Source organism: Ptychodera flava, chromosome 9 (assembly GCF_041260155.1).
Source record: "Ptychodera flava strain L36383 chromosome 9, AS_Pfla_20210202, whole genome shotgun sequence".
In the NCBI taxonomy this organism is placed as follows: domain Eukaryota; kingdom Metazoa; phylum Hemichordata; class Enteropneusta; family Ptychoderidae; genus Ptychodera; species Ptychodera flava.
The window spans coordinates 4,704,827-4,732,702 of NC_091936.1; the positions used below are offsets into that span (position 1 = coordinate 4,704,827).

A 27,876-nucleotide genomic window follows, 5' to 3' on the forward strand; every position below is an offset into this window, starting at 1 on the left:
TACACTGTCACGTGATGTCTAATGATATCAAAAATCCATTAACGATGTAATGACATACAGTCAGCGACATGGCACTGAATAGGAAGCCCTAATACGCTGACATTTGAAGACGTGTGTTTTGATCGAAAGGTGGCCGTCTATTATAGACAACCTAGAGGTTAACCCCAAGATTAACCCAGGGAAAAATTCAAGAGGTTCGACGTAAACACCGTAGCAGACGTGCATTTTGTAGCATACATCATGTACATGATGAAATCTTCGTTCAGAAGACTGTAATATATTCAGCACTACAGGGGGTCTTTGTGGCACGATAACCAATCATATGCCAGCATTTGGAGGTGTGTGCGAGGTGTGACGCAGGCGTTTTTCACTGCGTTGTTTTTGTCCAGCGAAGCTGCAGACAAGTGACCAACTCGGAGGTAATTATTCACCTTTTTGTCACAATCAGTAAAGCTCATGGTACTATGCTAAATAAGTAATTTCACATCAATATTTTACGTGCGTTTTTCAAAATTTTCTGTGTACTGAAGGATTGCAGAGTTCTCGCCTATGTGATTCGTAATCAGCAGTCTCCATGCATACCGAACAGCACAGTGTTGTAGGTCAACCGTAGTGCATGGTGCCTGAACCAGCATTATTTTTACTGGTCAACGTCTGTTTAAAAAGATGGGGGTAGGGGTGGAAAGACGGACGAGAAAGCTTGTTTGTGGAGCCTCGATGATACAGGATCTTTAATTTAAGTGGCAACCTTGAAAACCAGCTGCCTTATCCCTGGTGCCTTATCAGGCGTGATGTGACCTATTGAGGCAGGACCTATAGCTGTGCATCTGACTTCAAAAATAGAGGGACTATATTAACTCTGTCTGTGAAAATACCAACTTCATTTCGCTGCAAACAGATTGGTAATCTGTGGTACATATGTAATAATAATACATACTCCACGTACGTATTCTGCACTGACAGGGTACGCTGCTAAAGTACCAGAGCACTTTGACACGTAATTGCCACTGTACTCGCCAATCGTCCCGAGGCAAAGTGGCCCTGTGTACAGGTCTGTGTGTTCCCGGCGTTATACGGCCAGGTGGAGGCCGTATAACGCCGGGAACTGACACACAGACCTGTAAGCAGGGCTAGAGGCAAAGCTGCAGTGCAAAACATAAACCTCCGTGAGCTATATCTGATGCAGCGTTTGTAACAGAGTCAAATTAGATGTCAGAATATCGGTTCCGTTCCCTTTTTGTTGACCTCAATACAGTTGACATATCGATTAAAATCCAGCAAATCTGTGAACCCGCATCTTTTGACCGGATTTGTTATGGCATGTTTAGACAATAAGCTTAGACGATACCAAAATAAAGCTCGTAAAATGTTTATGTCTAAAGAAGAGGGAGATTCTCTGTCAGACGCAAATAAGTTGACGTACAGTGGTTCAAGCAGAGGTCAAAACTAAATTGAATGTAGACCTATTCCCTGCGGAAGGATAGCTCAGAATGTATTATTCAGTAGGAGACTCCATATGAGAGAGGTTGCTCCGCCCACTTTGGGACAGACTGCTGTGAATACAATGCAGCTGACGAAACTGGAACCAGCACATAATTGGCCCAGAATGTCGTGTGATACAGCGGACGTCGAGTGTATCCAAACAATGGGCCCTGATCCTCTTATCAGTCTTATCGCAAAGTTCAGCAGAGTCAATATTTATCCCGTTTATAAATAGCGCAACGATAACGGATGACAAACAGAATATTTCAACTGCAATGCAGAAATCAGTATGAAACGATTACGGAAGTTAAGTCAAGTTCACTGTCAGTAAATATCAATTATCCCAAAGCGGATTATTTCACGCACATTGGTTGCGTATTTACATTGCAATTAGGTGTTCAAATTTGGATATCTGTATAATAATTAGGTGACCTCTACGTCAGCATAAAAATTAAGCTATCCCGGTGAGTTTGATTCCAAATTTCGAAAACACGTCATTTTAGTTCACTTACTGTATTTACTCTCATTTGCCGTTTTATGGGATATAGACCTGTCCTTATATATGTCGATGAACGTGTGAACTTCAGTAAGCTTGGTCTGCATGTAGTATGGTTAGCATGGTGTTTCTTTTTATCTCAAAAAAGTGTAATTTTAAGAGTGGTCAGAATGCAAACAACAAAACATGATTCTTTTGCATTTAAATTTTGTTTGCCCTACCCAATTCAACGTAAAGCTGAGACTTTACGTCAAAAATTTAAACTTTCGAAGACATCCTCATAAGCCCCAACCTACCGTTCCAATCATTTCAGAAACCTCAAATTTATGCGCTCACCTTTAGTTCTCAGGTGTGTCCATATCAATATTATGTTTCTCTAGATTGTAATGGAATTCACATATGTTACATGTTCTACCGAAAAGTAGGCCAATATTTTTGTATACTTGTGGAGTGATCTCAGAGGAAGCTAGTCTGGTAAAGTTTAAGGCCCAGAAGTACAGTAGCTGTAACCATGTTCCCCTCAGTGAAGTGACTGTGCTATAACTTTTGGTGATTTTAATTCATTTAGTCACAGTCCCGCCACCCTTTGTTTTAAATATCAACTACAGATTTTTGTTCTATTCCCTAAAGAATGTTAGAACATCGACGATTTAGTTTGTCAACATAGCATGTATACATTTGAGTTCTGGTCCGGACGAGAATTCTGTTAAGGTAGTATGCGCCTCCAAAGTGAAAGACTTAAACTTTTGCTCAAACTTCCTCAGTGAAACTTTCGACCATTCTCTTACCAAAGCAAGAATAAAAATCAGGGGTCAAATTACCTAAGATTTTTCGATATTTGAAATTCAAAATGGCCGCCATCCCTGTGTTAACTCTATAGGGGAAATAAAATTTTCGATTTTCGAAAAACTTTGACGGTGAAAACTTATCTTTTATCACGAGCTTTAAAATGAGCCTCCACAAGTGGTAGGTGAGACGAGAATTGATAAAATTTGAAAGCCCAAATTCCTGTCCCCGTGGCGCCTTCTACCTTAACAATAACAATGCAGTCTATACACGTACAGGCTGAGTTGGCAACTAGTTGAATGATGTGTATCTCAACATGCTTTTAGTAGTAGAAAGATACACTGTTGTTGAGAGATGGTTAAGATGTTGTAAAACAGATTCAATATTATCACGATTAACTTGTTCATACTTATTAATTTGTCGATTCTGTCAATAATAAGCGTTTCAGATGCTAGGCTCCAACACATAGCTAGAAACTTTATTCGAAATGAACCAACATGGCTTGAAATTATATCACATTCACATGAATGCGTCAACTTTTTTTTTTCAAATACCGGAGTGACATGTCATTTACGCGTAAGTAATAATCCCTATAAGAGACAAACTTTTTTAGACAAACTTTTGTAATTTGTCATACAACATTCCTATCTAGAAAAATAGGCTACTTGTATGGCGCATTACAGACACTCTGTAATTATTGTATGTAGTAGGTTAGAGTTTGTCATTGCGGTGAGTCCATGGAGTGACAAGGATTCCCTGAACTTTTTTCAGAACAGAGATGTCAAATCAAGGAGATTCAAGCGGGCAGGCTTTGCCTCAAGGCGAAAAGCTTAACATCATATTACTGGGGAAAACTGGAAGCGGAAAAAGCGCCACAGGTAACAGCATCGTCGGAGAACGTGTATTTGAGAGCGTTCGTTCCCTGGTATCGACAACTGATTCCACAGAGTGGGGAATGAGGAATCATGGTGGAAGAGAAATCGTTGTCATTGATACACCCGGCTTGTTTGACACCAGAGATGATATGTCTCACATGCGTGTGCAGTCTGAGATGAGCAAGTGCTTCGGCATTGCGTTAAGTCATAGCGATGGACTTGACGCTTTCGTCTTAACCCTAAACGCAGACGACAGACTGACAGAAGAAGGTATATCCAGTGTGAGGTTTATATGCCAGTTATTTGGTGAAGACGTCATGAAGAACATGATCATATTGTTCACAAGGAAAGACTCTCTCGACAAAGAGGGCGTTACTCTTGAACAGTACCTTCAGGACTCTCCACCTTTCTTCAAGAGGGTACTTGAGGAATGCGACAATCGCGTCATCGCATTTGACAACAAAGATGAACGTCTTCGAGATGCTCAAGTGGCAGATTTGGTGAAGATGATCGATAAGATGAAGGAAGAGAATGGAAACAAACCTTTCAACAATCACATGACAGAAAGAGTCAAAGAAGTCCTGGAAATGGATAGGGAACAGAACTACAGTGGACCCGATGCTATCGCTGAACAGTGTGCCGCCATCGCAAAAGGGGAAGCCGTGATTCTGCGATCAATTCAGGCTGTTTTCATGAGAGTTATTTCCAATGCATTACGGCTTGTCTGGGGACAATATTAACTCTGACGTCATACAATCTTAACTCATGCAAAGTCTGGACGACTTTGGTTACAGTTTACACACTGGTATGTGCACTCTGCCCGATATTAGAAAGTAACCTTTGACCATAGTGACCGTTAAATTATTCTGTGCCCACAGAAATGCCCTCACATCTAATAACCAGACCAAATTTAATTGTTTCTTTTGAAGCACATAATACGTGTATTACACGTAAAAGAAAATGTTTTAGACAGGGCCGCATTTCAAATGAAATTTGAAATTAAAACTATTTATGAAATATTTCAACTATTTGTACAATGGACGGTGTACCTACACGAACCAGCGGCACATAACGTACCAGTACTATAGGGGTCAAAGTGTACGATGTTACACCCCAAGAGTGGACCTGACATAAGAGCGCATCGTCAATTTTCTGTTGATGTGCAGCGTCGCAGAAGCTGATATCCAATTTGGTGGCTGAATCTTACCGTTATAATGAAATAATACAAAAATACTCCCTAAGTTTATGTGAATAGTGACAATCGACCAATCAGATATAACCTTCCGAGCATGCTGCAGATCAGCAGAAAATTGACGATGCACATCAGTCCTCAATTTTAAACGACCTTGCTTCTGATAATCAGAAAGTAATTTAAAATAATACAATCACACGAAGAGTGGCCCGCTTATAATTTTCAAAACCTGTAGTAACGAGACCTTGTAATATGAAACTCTTTTCCTGCAGATATGTAAATAGAAATACATTATATTTCCTGGAGTTATCTTTCTAATACTATATCACCTGAATATGTACTGCTGTTTTACTGTCAGCAGCTCTTGTTAAAGATAAAGAACATTAATCATGTTTCTGTGTGTCCACAAAATTTACTTTCATTGATATATTTGTTTCATAATTATCATGTATTGTAAAATTTAGCACCGCAATTATTTACAAAGGACTGTTTCTGTCATGTAGAAAAGTTGATGAAGACATTATTAAACTTCAGTTATTTCAGAGTTAGTGTTTATAGGACCAAGGCAGTTTAATAAACTTTTCATCCATTCATGACGTGTATATTTGTATTTGTATATTCTCCCATGTCTATGTAATGACGTCATTTCAAGTAAGAAGTCCCACTGGACAAATAACTCATAGATATAACGACTGACATTTCCACAAGTCCTGTAAATCGTTTAGTTGACCTTTCAATATTATCCTGACCCCTATGTCATGAGCAACAATCTCTTCATCCTACCTCATTTTCACCGGGTCAAAACCATAGTACACTCATTTATTTGGAAAGGGACGGTACATCTCTTATTTTCTGAAAGAGGTGAGATCGGTCTGGGCCAGTGAACGTGAAGACTTTTAAAAGTCAGCAGTTGTACATGTCTGATGCGTGGGAGTGACAATTAATTGCATCCGACCTTCATGTTTGTTTGTTTCAAGTCACATCATCAAAATACAAAAGGTGTCTGAGGAGACGCGACCGGCCAACGAATACATTCCAAAGCAGAGGGGAAAATGATATTTGGTGCAAAGGCATCGGCCGGTTATCGTTACCTAGCAATAGCATCTGTGCTATGTCAGATCAGCGCATGATTGAGATTATTCCGATCTTACAACATGTACAAACCTTTTGAGTCACGTGGATATATTTATCAGAGTATATCAAATGTCAATAGATAAGTGGGCTGAGACTGAAATATTTGCTGCAAACTTGACACTGATTTCTTTGCCAGGGCCCAGTTTGAAGAACCAGTTCTTCTTACTTTTCAAAAAGTGCAGATTTCGAACCGCATGGCGTAGTTTTTACCTCACAGTTGACGAACTTGCCCAGTTTTAATATTAAGCGTTTGAAGTTAAAAATAGAATGGTGATTAACGCGCGACAGATCGAAATAAGTGATGTTGCTGCCGTAACTGTTGCCAGGCAACGCGCATGACGCACTACGATGCTACGGGAGTACTGTAACGGAGTCAAGGGGCTTATTTACTCGTTGAAGCCGCATCTGGTAGCAAGATGTTGCATCAAAACAAACACCCTTCTTCAGCCAATGAATATACAGTTAAACAGGTTAAATAAATGAGAATGTGAAAATGAATGAGCGATGACGTCATTTGTCTGTTGTGTTTAAAGTGTGCTAGCCTATCTAAAATAATTTATGCTTGAATGACCACTAAAATGAAATGTATTTATTTTTTGCCGAGTAGTATCACAGACATAGTGATGGATAATTCAGAATCGGATAAAAAAGTGCCCAGATCGTTCTATCATTGACAGTATTGACACAATTGACATAAAATGCTCAAACTAACACTCTGTTACTCATAAACTACATTAATTTATGACCATCATTGGTTGACCATGTATTTTCGTATATCTAATAGGCTTGAATCAAAGAATCTCACGGATGTAAATTACATATCGTCCAATTAATTTGTAATCGATATTAACCCTTTGCTGTAATTTTTCCCACCAACATTTCAATGTAACATTTTACCAATCTTTATGATTTTTTTTTCTGTAATTTTTTGATAATTTTGGACCTAATGGACATACCATTTCAATGTCTACAATTTTTGACCAAAATTTTGGGAGAAAATCTGAAAAAACTCGTCTGGATCTGAAAAAGTTGCTGGCTATGTCATATTTTATAAAGGCAACACACGTTGGCTTTTGCACTCAAAGGGTTAGATTCCATGGGGAGTCTGCTTGACCGGAGTTCAAGGCTCTTACTAGTTATTCCAGCTATGACCGTATCGAAAACATCGTAAAATACTAATGAAACGCACTTCTCTTTTATAACAGGATCCAAGAAATCATCTTTGATATCTTCTGTTTTGGTACACAGAGTAAAAAATGACGTCATGGCGAATATTACCAACGATGGATTATTATTGGAGGAGGTCTCGTTTTAACGTTTTTCTTGTGCCAAGAGCAGGCATCGGCGAGAGTAATGACGCCATACCTAAAGGCCAAAGGTTGAACGTGGTTCTGGTTGGCAGGACTGGTAGTGGTAAGAGCGCCACAGCGAACAGCATTTTGGGAAGACGTATGTTTGAAAGCAGGTTTAGCCAAAGAGCGGTTACCAGGACTGTGCAATGGGCTGTAAGGTCATGTGACGACCGTGAAATACTTGTCATCGATACACCTGGATTATATGACAACCGCATGCATTTGACATGCCAAGATATCCTGTCTGAGATCAGCGAGTGTGTGAAAATATCGCATCAAGAAAGCGGTGAAGGATTACACGCTATCTTACTCTTGGTGAACGCTAATTGTCGACTGACAGAAGAACAGATTGAAACGGTGAAGACACTCCGTAGTGTCTTTGGCGATGACTTTATCAGATATCTGGTGATAGTATTCACCAGAGGAGATGTCCTTATGGAGGAGGAGATCTCTCAAGAACAATTTTTATCCAAGACCCCTAAGTTTCTTGAGAAGCTACTCGAGGAATGTCAGCAACGCTGTTTGATATTTAATAATAAGATTTCAAATATCCGAAAACAGACTCGACAGGTATCCGAGTTGGTGACGATAATCGACAAGATGCATGCCAATAATGGATATCAAACATTCCAGGGAAATCCTTCTGCAAATGTAGAGAAAGCCGTGACCAGTCATCATGAACAACAACGAAACTTGCTCTTCCTTGGTCTCGGTGAACATGTCAAACAAGCCATGAATGAAAACTATCCTAAGAACATAAGCAAAGTACAATAACAAGAGAAACTGGAAGGAACATGATTTTAAAGTGAATTTTTTTCGCGATGTAACTTCATTGCTGGATGACAGCATCATCACAGACTGTCCATAATTCTCTCTCTCCCCACCCCCATCCCCAACCCCAGGTTATTCGTGTGAAAGATAGGCAGCTATATAGATTTCGGCTCATTTGAAGAAACTTACCACATCCCCTACAAAGCAGAAAGCAGTACTTATCTGTCATTTGAATTAATACATATATACTAAGCTCATAGTTTCTTTTTCTTGAACTTATACAAAAGTCATCAGTCACTAGCTTCAGAAGGAACCTTAAAACTTACTGCAGATGTTTACTGAAGTGTTTGCTTCATAACTGTTCAGCGCCTTATAAATTATTCAATTGTTAATCGTACTACAGATTAGCATATGCTTAGTATGCTTCAGTTTTGACACGAGTTCAAAAACAATGTTTTAGAAGATTTAAAAACCAAAGGTGTCTAAAATTGGATCACTTTGAGAACCTACTTGTACAATAGATTCCCGACAGGCTAGTCACGATAATCGCGTCGTCATATGTATATATCATCACCACCAGATGCAAATCCACTGATGAAAGGCTACATGTTAAACTTAACAAATATTTACCAGATGAAATGTAGAGTGTTTACGAAAGAAATAATGTTTTACTGAATAAAATGGGGAAAAAGGAGATGGCGATGACACATCTATGGGCCTTTTACAAAGGCATCCTCAAAAATAACTTTCACTGACATCAAATGAGAGAGACACAATGAAAATTCACATATATAGTGTTAAATTTTACATCCACTGTGTTGGCATCCATCAATTGCACGTCATGAATCCCGCTTATCGATTTGTCCACGTATAAGGGGTAACGAACCTGTAAGTTTGAATACATTGTAACCGGAAAACCTTTCCGTGTAAATATATTATCTTGAACAAAATAAAATTTTGAAGGAACGTGAAAGCTCTTTGCAACTGTTCTCCTATTGTAATTGCGAAGTATCCCTTACCAGACACTTATTCCCCTCCCCATACTCTGCCACCAAAATATCTTCACTATCCTCTCCCCGATGCATAATTTTGCCTTTCTCCCAGCATGCTTCACTCTCATTGCTGTTCACGCGTTTGTTAATACATCATTATCGTATTCGCATTCTGTATGATTGCCCAATACCTGAACCATAAAAAGCCCGTTTATCACTAAAAATACTTCAGATTTTGTCATGGTGATTTGCAAACGCCAAGCCGAAATTTTCGCTAAAGGTTCTAAAACAGCCAACTATATCCTACTCACAACCCACCGATTGGACTTCTTTCCAAGTTGCCTTCCTGGAAAAAAAGAGAATTTTTCCTTCCTCTAATGGGTACAAAACTGGCTATGATGAGTAACTTCTCACAAACACCTGAACACGCGTATCAGCTGCTCCTGGTGGATATTACGCTTCTGTTGGAACTAATGTGGGATAATTGGATCGTCATATTTTTCAAATTTCTCAAAACTGTTAAGTGTCCTATAGCTGAATGTCGCAATATTACAAATTACTCATAAAAAAAACAGTGTATAACTTAAAGAGAAAAGCAGATGAGCTTACATTTGCAGATTAAACCGACATTAATTCACCATCCAATTATCCCAAATTATTCCAATCGTGTTAACTGTAACTGCATGTCCTGGCCATGGATCAACGATTACATATCTTAGTTTTCCAAAGCTGATTGGAATGCCTAGCCGACAACTTGTAATTTACATCCTTGCATCACGTGACCAAAACGAGCAACAACTCGGTGTTCCGTCTTTGATGCTTTCAATCAGCAGATGAAGACCATAGACATCCCTCGCCACTTAACGCTGCTTGATTTAAGGCACAGGTGCTTGGAATTGCCAGCGTGGTGTACACAGCGAGAAGGAAACCATTCTTTTTCTGTATAAAACACTAGCGATTCCAGGCACCTGTGATTAGGGCATGTGTAGGGTCTGTGGTACAACACATGCTAATGAAATCATCTACCGCTGGCGGCGCACTGCATGCCAAGGAAAAGTTCCACCACGAAGAGTGATAAAGGTTTGTTGGTACGTCGATATATAACTTAAAAGAGATTTATATTTGTCGTTTAAAATTGATTATCTAATTCAAATCAGAGGAGACATACGCCTGATGCGACCAATAATTATTAAATGAAACAATAAATAATAGGCAAACGTTTGAATGTTATCATTTCCACATCGAATTTAAATCAGACTGGGCTTGCGGAGGATGGCATCCGAACCGAGGCACCTGAACTTGTAATAGAAATCGATGTCTCGGAGTGACCTGCATTATTTCGGAAAGCAAAGTTTTAAACGTTATAAAATGTTGAAGAAATGCAGAGAAATGTATCCATGCAACCTTATCCACACACACAGCTGACGTGAATTGTGGTAATCTTGCTTCAGCTCCTGGTCTGACTCACTGCTCATCGACACATATGGTACCATTTTACGGAACTTGGAAAAGTTCACTGATTGGTCTCACAATGAAATATGCAAATATTAATCCATTAGAGACAATCTTGCAAGACAGCTATGAGCAGTCTCCTGCTGCTTGCTGATGCCCGCAGCTGTCTGGCAAGGTTGTCTGTCATTGTTAAGTTTCGTTGAAGCTATTTGTCAGACCATTCTCTCAATTCTCCAATAGTTGCGTAATATATTTGACAACCAATTGCACAATATCCTGTAACTTGCTTCGATCTGTCATGCCATGCACAACTGCATTTAGGCCGCGTTCAAAAAAATGGTGGGGGGGGGGGGGCTGGAGGAATCGCAATTGAAATTTTTTTTTTTTCAGACCCCTCAATACCCTCAAAAATTTTCAAGTCCCCCCTAATTACCATATAGCCGCATATTTATTAGGAATGCACGCAGGGTAACATGTAATGTGTCGTTCTGCACGCAAATGTTCAACACTACCTCTTATCAGCAGGTTGTAGAGCCATATACCTAGGGCAAGTTCTTAAATTGATTCATTTTTAAATGCATCAGTGGACTTTTTGGATTTCTCAGTCTAAGCCGACTTGAGTTTATCCAACTCTGGCCAGTTCAATGGCGCCAGCTGAAAAGCACACAAAATGACAATCATGAGAGAGTATGAAAATTGTGTATTCCTAGCTACGTTTAACCAAATTGTGAAAAAATGAGCACAGTGACCTACCGATTTTTTTTTCAAAAGTACAATTTAGATGCCACTTATGTTTTACAAAATTGACAATACTGGAAGGTTATAATATTCCGTGAAATTAATGTTTTAATCTCAGAAATTTTGGGGTGTAATAATGGCAAATTTGATAAAAATAAATGATTCCATTTCGTCACACATTTTTCCATTTAAATTAGAGTCTTTACTGTTCAAAGATGTACTTTTGTGTTATTGGTACAATGAGATGTGAAAATTTCATTCACTGCTTGAACTTGGAAATGAATGGTTTTATATATTGATTTTAAGTGATTTTAGAAAAAATGACTTTCCATCATACATATGTATAAGATCAAGTATGGTGACCCCATCTTTTTTCTCTAATATTTGATTGTTCTCATATGCCAGAATTCAAAAATTCATAGTAACTGTTAGTCCCCTAGTCTTCTATGTGTTGCTCTCTGGCTGGATCTTGTGTACAAGTAGATGTACGTTTCACTGTCAGTTGAGTGTCCTCTGACCGAAACTCTTCTTAAACTACATCAGACAGTTATCGAGTCAGAGCTACATATGTCACTGTCACTGCCAGTATGTAGTAGCAGGGCAGTAGTTGTATTAACTTTCTATTTTGACAATATTTTTGTTCAGTTTATACAATTGCGTTCTTGTTCTACTCCCTACAGCATGTTGAGCTGTCAAATATCCAGCTTGCCAACACAGCCTACGTGTACCGTGCATTTGTATCATTCAATTATCACCATTTAGACATATGGGTTTTGTTGACAGCTGAATATTGTTTTTTTCTGCATGCTGTAGAGAGACACAAAGAAATTGTGTTTGATACATTGCATAGAAATATTGAAAAATTATCAACAGTTGCAGCTCCTGCCCCATTACAAGGCCAACTTGTTTTACGAAAATTTAATGGCATTCATACATTTTCAGATTTTTTCGAGATTAAAGACATAAAATGTGACAAAACGGTTCTAGATTTTGTTTAATTATTACTAACATTAGAACCATTGGACGACATCAAAATGTTGGGAGTCAAAATATTTTCAGGTCCCCCCTATAGGCAGAGCAAAACTTTCAAGTCCCCCTCGACTACCCCAAAAATTTTCGAATCCCCCCTGAATTCCTCCAGCCCCCCCTCACCATTTTTTTTGAACGCGGCCTTATGAACTCTTGTTATTCAAGTCAGAAAAAGCAAGAGACGAACTCGTCCAATAAGGCCAATAGCTCTCACCTCACAGGTAGATTAATTGTAGGAGAGTTGTACGCAAACATTAACAGCATCAGTGTTACATCGGTGAAATCCCTAGTGATTTGCATAACTGTCCGAAGCAGGACTTATTAATAATTGAAGATACCAAAGTGACTCCACTTTCGTACAGTATTTCAAATCAATGGACATGTCGTTAATTCATCCTCGTCTTAATAAAGTGAAACCTTGTAAAAACTTTTCATCCAGATTAAATACTGGGTGTCTTCTTATTCAACAACATTGTAGCAGCTGTAGCAGCTCGTGGCACGTTTGACGATAGCTGTACATGTGGATCCATAGCTGTGGTGTTTTCAGACGAGATTCCTGCCTTCCGGGCTGGTTTTGACTTCTACGACTTTTAACCCCATCGTAAAAGTCAAAACAAGCCCGTAAAAAGGCAGGAATCCCGTCTGAAAACACCACAGCTATGGACCCACAGCTAGTTTGACGATTGTTCATTTGTTTAACGATTTGTGCACCTGTTTTACAAAGTAAGACGTTGTAATGTTGTAAAGAAAAGAACCAATATCGTTGCGATACCGCTCAGGGCCAGTCGTCTAGAACTCTGTAAACTATACTACAAAAGTTGATAAATGGAAGTTTGCAGATGAAATTGTTTGAATGTAGATTGTCTTACGGGTTACTTTTATCATACTACCATTTTTCAATATACTTTGAAGTGTTGTCCCTGAAATAGCATCATCAATTACGTACTTTGAGGGCAGTCATTAATTGACAGACCGAAGGCACAAGCCAAAGCGCCTAGACTGATTTGATTTGAAACAGGGGAAGCATTAAAATCTTTAATTCTGAAATCAGGAGTCCCCTTGGTGTAAGTTGAACTTGTACAATCCCGTCATTTCACATCCTTGCCGTAATTTGTATTACGTAATTTCATCACCAAGAAAAGTTGGACCTTTCACGTTTGCAAATTTAACAACCAAGTGTTGGAGTAAATGTGGAAAACGTTTCTGAATTTTTCTGTTTTATACCGTGTATGATTTAATCAACTTTAATTATCGTACACAAGATTAGACGTCGAAGGAACATCTGTTTCTAGGACTGATACTGATAATCGTAGAAGATCTATAGTTATTCCGATTTTTCTGAATGGGCCGGATGAAAATTACTGTTTAGTAACTCGGCCGCTCAGTATAAGTGTAAATAAGTTAATTAATTAATTAGCTAATTAGTTACTTAGTGAGTTAATTAAATTAACTCTTCAGGAAAGAGTTTCGTTATAATTTGAAATGTTGAATTGAGTCATAAAATGCATGTATACGAAAGCGTTTCAAATAAGAGTGTTACTGAGTTTACAGGCGCTGGAATGGACACTTGATTTTGAAAGAATGGCATCGGAGCTATGACAACTTTAGTTGTTTTTACCATGAAAGCGGACCTTTTTGGGAACGTCCTTGCTAAGCACATCGCAATTCAGGGCGCCCCATAGGCGGGCCGAATTACTGTTAGGCTTGCAGCAGCGGCAGGCGGGGAAATTGCTGCGAGGAAAGAAGCTCACTCGAGTTACCCTTAGTAGCGTGTGTACATGTACCAGGGAGAACCTATAGAGCTTACATAGCAGACGAACGTTCTGTTCCGATCGATTTGCATGTTAAAATATTATTTTCATTTTTTTTCGTTTGAATATCCTTCTTGCATAAGGCTATCTTTCTGAAATGGTCATTTTCAAAAACTAATTATAGTTTTTTCCACTGAATTAAAATAAGCAGTTCGGATGCTGTACCATCGAGGTCGTGACTGTAAATCAAAGGAATCTTTGTTTCTCATTGGTTATAATGTGGAATGCGGTTTTCGTGACCAAACTATTGCTTCACGGTAGCGTGATCAGGATTGTACGTTTATTTATCTGCTTTGCTATCTTAAACCTTTATTGAGGACGCAAGTAAAAAATCGATAGGTTATCCTGGTTTCCATGACAAGGTCACATACGACAACAAAACAAACCGGTGTCTGTATTGCAGACTATAATTACTATAAGTGTCGTGTCGTGCACGGTTACCGCCTATACAGATAGATCTACAGCCATAACAAAGAAAATCTACGTCCGGGTAGGTGTCTTACCTCTATGATACATCTGTCATCTGTACATTTACTTATTTTTTTCACTTCAGAAAATTAAGCATCCAAACAGCGCAAGGGGGAAATAACAGAGAGAACGGGTACGTAGATATCATTTCTAGACCCGAAGTCCATTTTCTGTCAAATGTAATAGTTAGGCATAGGCTTTTTCTTTGTTATCGGGTAATATCGTCTAAGATGTCAACGTTAGAGAGTGCCAGGAGTATGAGCCAAGAATGTTCTAACATAGGTATATTATCGACAATATCCGATAAAACAGCGTTTCGGGCATTTTCCACCAACCTGATTTTAATATTATTATACTCTGACTTGGAAGTCAGACGATATTAGCGACTTTGTCCGATATTATCCGATAAAACAGCATGTCGGGCATCAACCACTTCCTAACCCTCTAGTATTATACTCAGAAGTTGGACGATATTAGCGACTTTGTCCGATATTATCCGATAAAACAGCATGTCGGCCATCGGCCATTTCCCAACCTTTCTAATATTAGACTCTAACCTGGAGAACTTAGACAATATTATCCTATGCCCAAGTGCCAATTATGGGGTTCACATCTAGGTGTCCGACTCAGGTCCCAGTTGACGCCCTCTGTAGTTGACATGCAGTGTAGTCTTTGACCTATTCGACGATGCAGCATCATTTTAGACATGGCGAGTCGAGGAGTCAACTGGGCTACGGAAGAAATCAAGTGTCTTTTAGGCATTTGGAACGAATATATGGTGAAAAATCTGATGGACGGCACGTCAAGGGATCGAATCGCCTACAATATCATCTCACAGCGTTTGTAATAAAGGGAAAGCGGCTGCACACATCGCCTACACTATTTTTTCGTTCTCTGTGTTCATGTGTTTGATTTTGTGTATTTGGCTATTGGTGTAGATATAAGCCATGGCGAGACGTAGCCGTAATCTGGCTGTCGAATGACAGGGTGATCCTTTGACGCTACGTTTCGAAACCAGTGTGTGGTTTCTTCCTCAATCGCTTTTCTTTGGAGATTGCTCTCCTTAGATTTATGTTTCACTGTTCGTGGTTTATTATTGTCAGTGTTTTGTTCGTCTAGCAAGGAGGCTAGAATACTTATGTTTAGGTCAGTTTGTTGTGTTTCATTTTGTTCGGTCGTTTCTCTAAGATTGTGTACTTGTGCATTTATGAGTGTGTCGCCAATGTTTGGATTTCTTTTGTAAGCGATGATCGGTTTCATCGTGAATAAATTATTTAGTGTTTGGTCTTTTTCTATTTCTTCCCAGTTCTTCAGGAGTGCTTGTTTGATGTCTTTTGTTTTGATGTGTGGACTATATTTGGTAGCAAATATCAAATTGTGTTGTTGTTGTGCGTTTGTTTGTGATTTAAATGTGTTCTTCGTGTAGCGTAATTTGTTTCCGCATTGATGTTTGATATTTCTTGTTGTGGATATTCTCGCAGTAATAGCTTTTCATTAAATGTTTTGACTTTGTTGTTGAAGTCTTCTTCATTGTTACATGTCCTCATGTACCTTAATGTTTCGCCTTTGATTAGGCCCTTGAAGGTTGATTTTGGATGACATGATTTTCTATGTAGGAACTGGAATGTATCTGATGAATGTATTTTGACCTGTATAAGATCAAAGGTCGGCTAGATGCTACCAAATGATCTAGGCTAGGACAGCGTTGAACGTAAGGGAGCCTTCAGTAATTACAGGGGGGGTGGGCCGGGGGAATTTCGCGAACACCTGTACCGTAAAATGTGACCCTCCCCCCAATCCTCCTGTCTAAAATGTGACCCTCCCCCTTGTCCGACATTCTAAAACTTGACCCTCCCCCCCCCCAACCACTGCGGTATTCTCCCCAGGAATAACTAAAACAGTATCAGCTAATTTACATAACAATTGGTTCAATTGTTATGTTAGGGACAAATTACAGAGGGGAGGGCTGGTGTTTTTGGAGGGACAGTCGCAATTTATCACGCAAGAATTTTTGAAGAGATATGGTATTTCATACAGTTTAGGGAGGGTCACCATATTTTGTGCAACTATAAGAAGGCAAGATGTAGCTGATTTAGTGCTTCATCCAAAAATATCAAATCATAATACATGGGAGTCTATCAGGCAAATTATTGACAATTTACCCCCACAAAACATACTATATCTGTATTTTATATATGTTTGATAATGTATTTAAATGTACTTTGCTTGAATAGGGAAGTAAAATGAACATTTGTGTACAAGAAATTGATTTCTGAATTTCATCTAAAAAGTTGGTTCACTATCCATGGTGTTTTTGATGAAATATGAATAGTTTTTTCCAATACAAAAATAGGTAAATCTTTGCATTTGTGTACTCTTGATTATTGATATTAATTTTCTTGATTAGACTAGAGTGGTTACAAGTCTATGGTTGTGTAAGAAATTTGATTTTGGAATTTCACCAATGTCATTCAATACACTATGCATTGGGGTCTATGATGAAACTATGAATGATTTTTTTTTCAGTACAAAATTAGATAAATCTGTGCATTTATGCATGCTTGATTATTCACATTATTGTTCTTGATTAGACTAGAGTGGTTACAAGTCTATGGTTGTGCAAGAAATGATTTCGGAATTTCACCAAAATGTCCATACACTATGCATAGGGGTCTATGATGAAACTATGAATAACTTTTTTTCAGTACAAAATTAGATAAATCTGTGCATTTATGTATGCTTGATTATTCACATTGTTGTTCTTGATAAGACTAGAATGGTTACAAGTCCATGGTTGTGCAAGAAATTTGATTTTGGAATTTCACCAAAATGTCGATTCACTGTGCATTGGGGTCTATGATGAAACTATGAATAATTTTTTTTCAGTACAGAATTAGATAAATCTGTGCATTTATGTATGCTTGATTATTCACATTATTGTTCTTGATAAGACTAGAATGGTTACAAGTCCATGGTTGTGCAAGAAATTTGATTTTGGAATTTCACCAAAATGTCGATTCACTATGCATTGGGGTCTATGATGAAACTATGAATAATTTTTTTCAGTACAAAATTAGATAAATCTGTGCATTTATGTATGCTTGATTATTAAGATTATTGTTCTTGATTAGACTAGAGTGGTTACAAGTCTATGGTTGTGTAAGAAATTTGATTTTGGAATCTCACCAAATGTCAATTCACTATGCATGGCGGTCTAAAGTGTGTGCGTATTTTGTTGGTGATTTCCATTCAGGAAATATCACACGGACAATCAAAGTTTTGGCCATAATATCAGCTTCTGTCAAAGTGACCCTCCCCCCAGATAGGTTTATAAAAAGTGACCCTCCCCTTGAACTGTTTTCTAAAAAGTGACCCTCCCCCCAATTCCCCCGGCCCACCCCCCCCCTGTAATTACTGAAGGCTCCCTAATGTGAACGCGGACAAAAGATTAGCTTATCTTCTCACATTCTGCCGGATTAGTTCTGGCCGGCCCTGGGCCTAGATGTGAACCCCATACATGACACAGTGGATTATCTTTGTCAAAGTAATATTAACTACCTAATATTTACATCTTATCTTAGTTCATAGCAACACGGCCATTCTATTGACATTGCCAACCTGTGTCGACACCAAAGTCTGTTGGCCGGCAAGTTCAATCCAAAATCGTTATCTCTTGTATTTGGATTACATTTGTTTTATCAGAAGAGAGATTTCTTTTACATCAGCATGTGTTGGTGTCGTGAATGTATAGGCCGGATATGCGCTGAGTTTAATATCTTGATATTTCAGTCAGAAGAATAGATGTCCTGTAGAAAACAAGAGGATTGTGTAAACAGGTCAAACGTGCCATTTGTGTGTTGTGTGTGTCGATATAAACAATGGCAGTTGATAGCAAACTAATATTCAGAAATCTTTGAGAAGTAATCAAATCTTGAATTTACACGTTGACTAATAAAACTAACAAATTTTTAAACGATGTGATTTGTCTGAAAACGGACACATTTTGGTGTTGTCATAAACACTGCATACGGCTTACTCGTCTGATTACAGATTGTATGCGCAATTGCCCTGGATCTCAAAATGACATCGTCAGGCATCCTGAATAGAAACGGACAGTTTGATGAAAAAACCCCACGCGTATGATGTGCCCCAAGTCAAGATTTCTTGTATATTCACTTTAATCTTTTTCTTGTATGCAGAATTGATATTCCCACCATGCCGAGCGGTGACGATAACGAGGTGGCGGTGATAGTACAAAACATACCAGAAGACGTGCAGGAAGGTGAACTCTGGGATTATTTCTTCCAAGAACAAAATGGAGGCGGAGAAGTTAATAGTATCGAGTACATAGAAGACAGTTGCTGTGCCATTGTGGTATTCCAGTCTGAAGAAGGTCAGTAGACTGCAAAGCTTCAGCCACTATGAGTTAAAAATAGAAAATTAAATGTGTATTTCATACATACATACATACATACATACATACATACATACATACATACATACATACATACACACAAACACACACACACACACACATACATACATACATACATACATACATACATACATACATACATACATACATACATACATACATACATACATACATACATACATACATACATACATAAAATAGAGATAGATAGAAAAGTTTACTTGACTTTGTAGCCACCACGAGTGTAACAAAGTAAATCTTCATGTTCAGCAGATGATAATTACTTCCCCACATGAAGGTAACGTTACTTTAAAAAATTCCAACGATTCAAATATTTTTATTTCACTCAGTTGCTTCTGAAGCAACGTTTAAACAATTGTTTAATTGATGTATGTATCGTGAAAGTTTGAACCTGCAAAGAACAGAGGACGTGTTTGCACACTGTTCCTATGTGTAGAAAGGAACAGTATTGTTTGAAACCTTCGATATGCTCAGCATCTTCAGATCGTTTTCTCGTTTACTCGGGGCAGGCACATCGATAAGCGCTTATCAACTGGTGTATGTATGATCGAATACAGTTAGGCCGATATTGTCATTGAACAACAAATCGCTTTTCGACGAGTTAGCTTCTAAAAAGATAGAGTTAGTAAAACTGAAGTAATATAGTCACTGTATATTTTAATTTGATTGTCTTGTTACGATGGAGCGGAGCGAGATATTTTGAATCAGCACGCTTATGAGAAAGTATTATCAAAATAATATCTTCAATCAGGTATACGATTGAAACACTGCAAATATTGTAGGAATTGACACGCTAAGTGCTGAAATCTTCTCCATGAAAATGAAAGTTCTCTTGAATGTTGCAAAATTCATCTTGGTTACCTTTCTTGCTCACCAATCATAGTGCCATGTAGTTTAGTTACTCAACTGTTCCGAAAAGAAAGACTTTGCATCTGTTTCTTTACTGACGTTTCTTCTCAATGATTGTAGTTGCCAAAAGGGTTGCAAGTACAACGCACTCGATCCACGACACACGACTGTTCACTGGGATATCATCCAAATATGACGTTGAAGGTCATGGCGACGGAGCGTATCGTCTCTACTGGAGTGATGATGATGATGATACTGATGATGATGGTGACAATGATCATGATCACGATGACGACGACGACGACAGCGACGGCGATGATGAAATATTATACACAAGGATCGTTCATAAAGATGTCGCTGGGGACCAAGTTCAATCAGATAATAGCGACTCCAGTAACGAGAATAAGTATTTTGGAGAGGTAATTTTCATCCATAACAAAAAATGTACCGATAAAATGATATGTGGTAGTATTTCTTATCAATTTATCAGTTGATGATGGTACTATAAATACAAGTAACCGTATCCCTATGGTACTTTCGTTAGAAATCATTATTTTGGTCACATTCTGCTTATTAGGGATAAAAAGCTACGTATTATTTTGTCCATTACCTGGAATCGTAAATGAAAATCTATCATAAAAGAGTTCTAAACGTGCACATATGCGCTGAGATAAAACAAAACACCTTTCAACGCGTGGACAATCGTCTTTTCGTAATCGTCTGAAAACCATTATACAGTTGGTACGTACAGCAAAATGCTTCACCATCCATTTTGACATGCTTTTTGTTTGCTCCTTGTTTCCCATCAAATATGCTGGACCTCCCCCCCCCCCCCCCGGCCGAGATCAAATATTCAACATCAACAAATATACCCGACCTTGCCGTTTACGTCCTGAATGGGCAACTTCATACAGTTACACGCAGAAATGCGAAAAGGGCAGTTTTTTTACGCAATCCTCAGAACTCAACGCATTTCGGGGGTTAATAACCTTTGGTACAGAAGTAACGTTTGGTACTGGTTTCAAAAAATACCCTGATTTAAGCGATGCGCTTCAAAGCGCGCAATACACTATGTGCAATATACATGTATAGTATAGTATCATATGAAATATTTTTAAATATAGAGATGAACATTCATTAGAAGCCTGAATAATTCAAGTAACAATAGTAAAAATGACATGCGGACTGTTTAGATTCAATTTGAGATATTATTTTTGTAATTATTAAGAAAGTAAAGGTCAAATTTTCCAATAATTTCCTTTTTACAATCAACATTTCTACAACTGTTCGCAAAAGCCGTTTTGGAAATAACGATATATACCAAACCCTACATAAGATTCGAATACCTACATTTGAAGTAATCCTAGAAAAATAATAGGGTTTCTCTTTTCCTTTCTTGTGTCATGACCACAACGCGTCTTAATGTGCTGGTTCTGGAGTTGACTCCAGCACAGCACCAACACATACACTCAATACAAAAACAAGCAGCCTGGTAGAATGACGGTGACTCCTGGGTGTCAAGATGGCCTCTTCAAAATACACATTGAGCATATTGGGCCAGAAAATGTATGTTTGACAAGAAATCCCAATCGAATTTATCAGGAGGGATTGCCTTTTTGGCAAAACATTCAGAAAACACAAATCTTGCAACTGAAGACACAAACATAACATGAAGAGGCAATTTTCGCTGATTTTTTAGCGTATTCAAATGGACTAGTGGTCTTGGGGGCAGTTGACACAAATCAATGACTTAAAACCAATGACATCTTAATGGCTCTACCTTTCCTATGTTTATCTGATATTCCTGTCATATACACAGGGACCATTTGTAAAAGTTGAAGCAACCATCACCCGGAGGGTACTGGAAAAATTCGGTCCACTTGAAGATGTTTTAAGAATGTTGTCTGACCAGAGTGGAGTTATAACCAGAAAAGGTAGGCAACAAATTGTTGTCATCGGAGCTCTAGACCAAATAAACCATGTTGAGCAGCTACTTGGCGATCAAAAAGTCAGTAGACGAGTCGGAGCAGCGAACAGAGTACGATCTGTTGATGTCCTTCCTCAGAGAAAGAAGGGAGTAGACACCATTATACCGCCTTACATGTTTCATCGTGACTCTACAGCTCGACCCAAGTCAGCACATCACTCGCTTGGCATGCCACACAAGGCGATAAAAGTGCAAGAATTACCAAGACTCTATCTGATATTTTGTTTCAAGGAAACACTTCGTGAAATACAGGACAAATGTCATGTTCTTATTCTTTATCGCGGTGATGAATCAGTAATATTCCACCCGTGCATCCCGGCCCAAGGCGCCCAGATTGATGAAGCCTACCGGACCTACAGCAGTCTTTATAGTCATGTTGCCAACGACCTTCAGGAGGAGAAAGTAGACTGCCCAAGTCAGCAGCCTCTGGACATGATCAAAAGGCTGGTAACATCGTCGTATCCGGGTGTGATGCTACATTCTGGCGACAAAGGTACAGATACAGCATTAATTGTTGGTATTCTAGAAGACGATGTTGCTGCAGCAGTCACAATGTACCACGACATCAGCCAGCTCGACGAATCAGAACTAACGAAGATGATAAAAGAGATTGACGATCAGGTAGACCCGTTTAAAGACAATGTCGACGCTGATTCGTGGGAAAAGAAAACGTTGAAGTCAGTTTATGCTGGACCCCTTGCGGCCACTGAACCAGGTCCTCTTTTGGCAACAGATATCGCTACCACTTCTGGAGTTGGGAGTACAGCCTCAAATGACGCGACATCCAGTGGCATTCAAATTAGTATTCTGACTGGTGACATATGCAAAGAAACTGTTGACATTATTGTTAATGCTGCAAATAACCGCCTTGAACATATCGGGGGTGTTGCCTTGGCAATCCTGAAAGCAGCCGGAGAGATTATTCAGAAGGAGAGTAATGAATACATTAAGAAACACGGGAAGTTATCTGTTGGTGATGTCGTGGAAAGCAGTCCGGGTAAACTAAAATGCATGAATATTTTGCATGCCGTCGGTCCACGATGGAAGGAAACACCTGTAAACCAAAGAAGACAACTTTTGTCGGTAACTTACGACAATATCCTGCGTAAGGCAAACAAGTTAAAAGCGTCAAGCATTGCGATGCCCATGATCAGTGCGGGTAAGTGTAAATATATTGATCTCTGAGGTAATATCATGTTTAATCGGAATGTCAAAATAGATTGTTTCAATTGAGATTTTCCAACTCTCTCTATTGCCGCCGACATAATTATTTTAGACTTATATTGCAAAAACTGAAAGACTGACTCGCGCATGTCCTCACGCCATAAACATGATTTCTTTTTTCTCCTGAAATGATTTTATATCAGCATTTTTGATCCATACATTCACCCGTTCACAGGTATTTATGGTTATCCAAAGAAGATGTGCGTAGAAGTCGTTTATCAGTCTATAATGGATTTCACGGCAGCCAATCCATCCTCCATACTGAGGTACATCCGATTGATTGACAGGAGTTCGGAAGCCGTCCAGGCTCTTCAAAACTACTTTACGCGAAAAGGTGTATCTCCCCATCGATTGTGTACGACCGAGACGCATTCTGTTGTCAGAGGTGTCCATGACGAAAAAGACGATGAGTCAAACCAAAGTTTTCGGAGTGAAAGAGCCAATCAGAAAATGAAGACAAGGGTAGGAGAACGTGACACATGTTCTGTTTCTCATATTCTGTATGTGATCTCCATAAATACTATTTTGATTTGGTTACACATGTTAACAGTTCTCCAAATTTTCAAAAAATATGCAATAAGTAGACTTATCAGAATCCATGTATATGATGTAAAATGAGTCGAATGCTACGGCCATACACTGTAAGTGAAGAGACTTATCGGATTACTGTTTTAGGAGTTACCCTGATTGAACTTAGGTATTTTATGTTAACCGTCTCTTCAACGCAACACAAAACTTTTTCATATAGTGTCTGGGTTTTTTTGATCGAAATATTAAACGAGCGTTCCGCTTTTGCCCGTTTCACAAGGCGAGCTCAAAGACGGCTGATGTTGAGGAAGTCGACAACACGTGCAAAATTTGCATATCCGACATAGTTGACGGCAAACAACTGTCAAAATGTAAGCATCGGTTTTGCCGTAGCTGCATTGATGAAGCTCTGAAGCACGATTCAAGATGTCCACTGTGCAGGGAGCCACAGAGAGAAATGATAGGCAACCAACCATCCGGTACGATGACACATCATACTGATCGGTCTAGAGGTCTCCCTGGATATGAGAGATTTGGAGTGATCGTTATAGACTACCATATTCCTTCAGGAATTCAATCGGTAAATGTAAATTGTGAATATTCAATGGAAATGAAACACTACATAAATTACAAGGGCTTTTTATCAATTGTATCCGTACTTTGCACTATTACTGCAAATTAAAGTAAGTTCGAGCTATTTCGAACTCACGAGACATAATTTAGGTCTTGTATTTATAAAGTTGTAGGTACATCCGTAATACTGTGTGAAAGATTTAACCTTTCCTCAATAAAACTTTGAATTACTTTCCTTCGAAATGAAGGCAGGAGTCGTTGAGCAATAATAAGACTGTTTCAGTAATTCTTTAAATCAAGGTTCTTAACAAGCATCCCTTTTTTTCATCTACGTGTATTTGGCTGTTCTGATTAAATGTCAACTCTATAGTAACTACTTTCCATTTCAGGAGGACCACCCAAGTCCTGGACGTTGGTTTCAAGGAACATCAAGAACAGCGTATTTACCAGAGAACAGAGAAGGCAGGGAAGTTCTAGATCTTTTGCACAAGGCCTTTGATAATAGGTTGATATTCACCGTCGGGACTTCTCACACTAGTGGTTTAACGGACTGCGTTGTGTGGAATGACATCCATCATAAGACAAGTCGGGACGGTGGACCAGCAGCGTAAGTCAAGACGATACACTTTCTCTCTCTCTCTCTCTGTCTGTCTGTCTGTCTGTCTGTCTCTCTCTTTCTCTCTCTCTCTCTCTCTCTTCTCTCTCTGTCTGTCTCTCTCTTTCTCTGCTCTCTCTCTCTCTCTCTCTCTCCCCCCCCTCTCTCTTCTCTCTCTCTCTCTCTCTCTCTCTCTCTCTCTCTCTCTCTCTCTCTCTCTCTCTCTCTCTGTCTCTCTCTGTCTCTCTCTCTCTCTCTCCCCCTCTCTCTCTCTCTCTCTCTCTCTCTCTCTCTCTCTCTCTCTCTCCTCTCTCTCTCTCTCTGTATTTTAAACTAAGGCATAAAGGATCGTAATTGCTGTTTCCAGTTTTTATTTTACTTTTTGATTAATTTGTTTTGCAAAGTCATAGCAGGGTTTACTTACCCCCCCCCCCCCATCGGTATGTTGTTTTGCTTATGAAGATGCTATAGCATAACTAAGTCCAATTTTTTTTAACTTTGGATATAGAAAGAAAGCAAAATACGCAAGGCATTGCTAATGTTTACATTTATTCTACAACTGAACAAGGGACAGAATGGTAGCTATGATTTGTAATGTAAAGAAAATACGTGCTTATCACTCTGTCAGCAGTGGTGGCGATGTGCTTGAAGCGTGTTGGGGAAATCGTATATGGAAGAATGACGTCACAGAATCGGCTGTGAGTCAATCGCAATAATCTTAATTTTTCCCATTTCGATTTTCTTCAGCTATGGTTATCCAGATGAGGATTACTTGAGAAGAGTGAAAGATGAGCTTGCCTCCAAAGGAATCAAATAGTTGGTTTGCCGCACGAGATTGGCCAGACTTGCTTAAGCCGTTACTTCTTTGATTAAGGAACTAATCTGAAGAGACATAAAACCATACCAAGCTTTGCAGATTGATGGTGAACTATTCTGAATTGCAATATAAATGGTGAAATTTGGTCACCATAAACGTTTTCACATCACAAAATATGTAATCTAACTTAGCGGCAGATTGTAGATACATTATAAAATCAAAACTGCAGTTTAGGGTTTTAAATTATCGCGTAAAATTAATCTCATGAAAATATCTATGAAGCCTGATATTCTTTTTATGTTGTTCTTAAAGGATTACGCTAAAATTAGTGTTGTTCTTACTAAGGTATTTTCAAATGATATCGTTTGACCCACCTGATGTTGTTTTTGACTATGTAGTGTTTGATGACATCGTAAATATCATGCTCCACTGTCAACGATGAGGAAGTAATCAAAGAGGTAGTTATCAGTTATCATCCTTTCATTCATGCCTTCTCAAAAAGCCGGCCAAAATTCTTTAATTTTTGCTTCGTAGATCTCTTTAGAGACCTTTCCAGATTTTCTTTTGACCGTAAGAATATGAAGAAGACATTGAAATCTTGCACATGTTTATTGGTTTTGTCAGTTTTTCACTCGTCTTACAAACAATGCCATTGTTTCAAATTTAATACGCAGACTCATATAATTTTTTTATTCAGCTGTATTCGAATTATGATATAATTTACATATAACTCCATTGGAACTATTTAGAATGACATAAAAAAGTTTCAAGAAATCCACGTCTACTTTTTGCGGTCTCTTGATTTTGTTGAGTCGTTTACATTTGCCAAAATTGCAATATTGTTGAATATGTCTTACCCTACTACGCCTGACAAATATGTAAAAAGAGCAATGACTATTTTTCATCTAATGCAATTATGCCATAATTATGAGTCATATTAACTTTATGATAGCTGTTTTATCCATCACTTTAAAACCATAACAAAACACTTTCCTTTTGCTTTCACGGTGTTTTATTTAGTGTTTCAACTGTCTGTGTACAGAGGTTGTAACTTATTCGAAATTGATTACTTTTCGTAATTTTCAATAAAATATTCCAGCGGATTCGTACCAGCCACTAGAAAACCCGCGTATTAATCATCGAACAAGTAGTTTTTCCGATGATCTTTTTAATCTTTTCTCTTCTGAAATAATCATCAATTCCAGCAACGAATATCAGGCAAGAGGAACGTTTCTTGTGACAATTGAGTACTATTTTCAAAGATTGTTGGACGTCGAGTTTTTAAACCTTTTAGCAAATGTCATAGCCATGAGATAGTGGAACAGAAGACCCTGACAGCACACATTGTAAACTTATCAATTACAGTCGTTTAGCTGCTTGATCTCAATATCTAGAAACGGTCAAATATCAGATATGTCATATAACTGCTAAAATTGTAGTCAGACACATAAAATAAAGTGTAATTAACATTAAGTTGATCAAAAAATGACTTAAACTATCAAGTCAAATAAATTCCAAAAAGATGGACAAACGACACTTCACTCTTCCGGTATATGTATTAACACAAATATTAAACATCAAGAATAGAACAATCAAATCTTATTCAGTTTAAAGTCAGTAACATGAAATTATTGTTGACAATGCTAAATGCATGAAATAAAGAACAAGTATGAATACGTCTACAAAGGGAGACATAGCTTTTTTCTGTTTTGATGATAAAGGTAATTTACCGTAACATTTACAATGACTGTCGGCATTCACTGGATGATAAACTGATTGAACATTCACTTGAGCCTTTGTCGACTGACTAATCATATAATTGGCACACAATCAAAACCCTCCGGAAGTACCGAGTTAACCCAATTTTTATTGACCGTAGACATCTGTGCACGTGATCTTCGTGCTTGTTGCAATACTTTGAGCTCGGATTTTACATAGTTTAAATTTATTGAACAGCCTTAAATTTGATGATATATTCTGGGTAAGCATAAGTGTCATCGTATACAACAAATATGGACGGTTCCTCGTCGTCATCAACGGTGGAGTCATATGGCGTTCCGTCTGCCTTACGAGGCGGCTCTCTCATGCTTGTGTCCCCACGGGCATAGCGGCCAACTAACACGCGAGCACAGTACATGTATTGTACTCCGTTGTCTGGTGGGGCAAATCCTTCGGAGTAGCTTGCATCTCTTGCAAAATAGGACCCTTGTCCATATACAGTGGCTGATAACAAACGTAAGCAGCGTAGTTAGGTTCTGGTATGAGAACG

At 38.6% G+C, this 27,876-nt stretch overlaps 3 protein-coding genes across 4 annotated transcripts in view; 2 read left to right on the forward strand and 1 right to left on the reverse strand.

Annotated features, from left to right (window-relative positions):
• Window positions 1-289: 289 nt before the first annotated feature.
• Window positions 290-8,193, forward strand: LOC139139714 (GTPase IMAP family member 8-like). The gene is made up of 3 exons (XM_070708574.1): window positions 290-419; window positions 3,536-4,373; window positions 7,222-8,193. The coding sequence occupies exons 2-3, from the start codon at window positions 3,543-3,545 to the stop codon at window positions 8,089-8,091; spliced, it is 1,701 nt and encodes a 566-aa protein (XP_070564675.1). The 5' UTR covers window positions 290-419; window positions 3,536-3,542; the 3' UTR covers window positions 8,092-8,193.
• Window positions 8,194-14,509: 6,316 nt separating this feature from the next.
• Window positions 14,510-26,719, forward strand: LOC139139813 (uncharacterized). 2 transcript variants are annotated; one of them, XM_070708748.1, is made up of 8 exons: window positions 14,510-14,600; window positions 18,778-18,971; window positions 20,004-20,302; window positions 21,703-23,029; window positions 23,270-23,556; window positions 23,903-24,202; window positions 24,585-24,802; window positions 25,538-26,719. In XM_070708748.1, the coding sequence occupies exons 2-8, from the start codon at window positions 18,794-18,796 to the stop codon at window positions 25,605-25,607; spliced, it is 2,679 nt and encodes an 892-aa protein (XP_070564849.1). In that variant the 5' UTR covers window positions 14,510-14,600; window positions 18,778-18,793; the 3' UTR covers window positions 25,608-26,719. The 2 variants fall into 2 exon arrangements, with proteins under 2 accessions (XP_070564849.1, XP_070564848.1); XM_070708747.1 differs by having other exon boundaries at window positions 14,563-14,711.
• The window catches only part of LOC139139812 (uncharacterized), a 29,664-nt gene continuing 28,489 nt past the window's right edge, over window positions 26,702-27,876 (reverse strand). The window contains exon 22 of the mRNA XM_070708746.1: window positions 26,702-27,830. Within this exon, the coding sequence (XP_070564847.1) occupies window positions 27,553-27,830 (278 nt within the window). The 3' untranslated portion in view covers window positions 26,702-27,552. The remainder of the gene's footprint in view (window positions 27,831-27,876) is intronic.

Excerpts from the sequence above, each read along its gene's own strand:
- LOC139139813 (XM_070708748.1), top strand. The coding sequence starts at position 18,794 with ATGCCGAGCGGTGACGATAACGAGGTGGCGGTGATAGTACAAAACATA. Across the intron at positions 20,303-21,702 it reads AGAATAAGTATTTTGGAGAG|GGACCATTTGTAAAAGTTGA; the intron begins GTAATTTTCATC and ends TCATATACACAG. Across the intron at positions 23,557-23,902 it reads ATCAGAAAATGAAGACAAGG|GCGAGCTCAAAGACGGCTGA; the intron begins GTAGGAGAACGT and ends CCGTTTCACAAG.
- LOC139139714 (XM_070708574.1), top strand. The coding sequence starts at position 3,543 with ATGTCAAATCAAGGAGATTCAAGCGGGCAGGCTTTGCCTCAAGGCGAA. Across the intron at positions 4,374-7,221 it reads TACGGCTTGTCTGGGGACAA|ATGACGTCATGGCGAATATT; the intron begins TATTAACTCTGA and ends ACAGAGTAAAAA.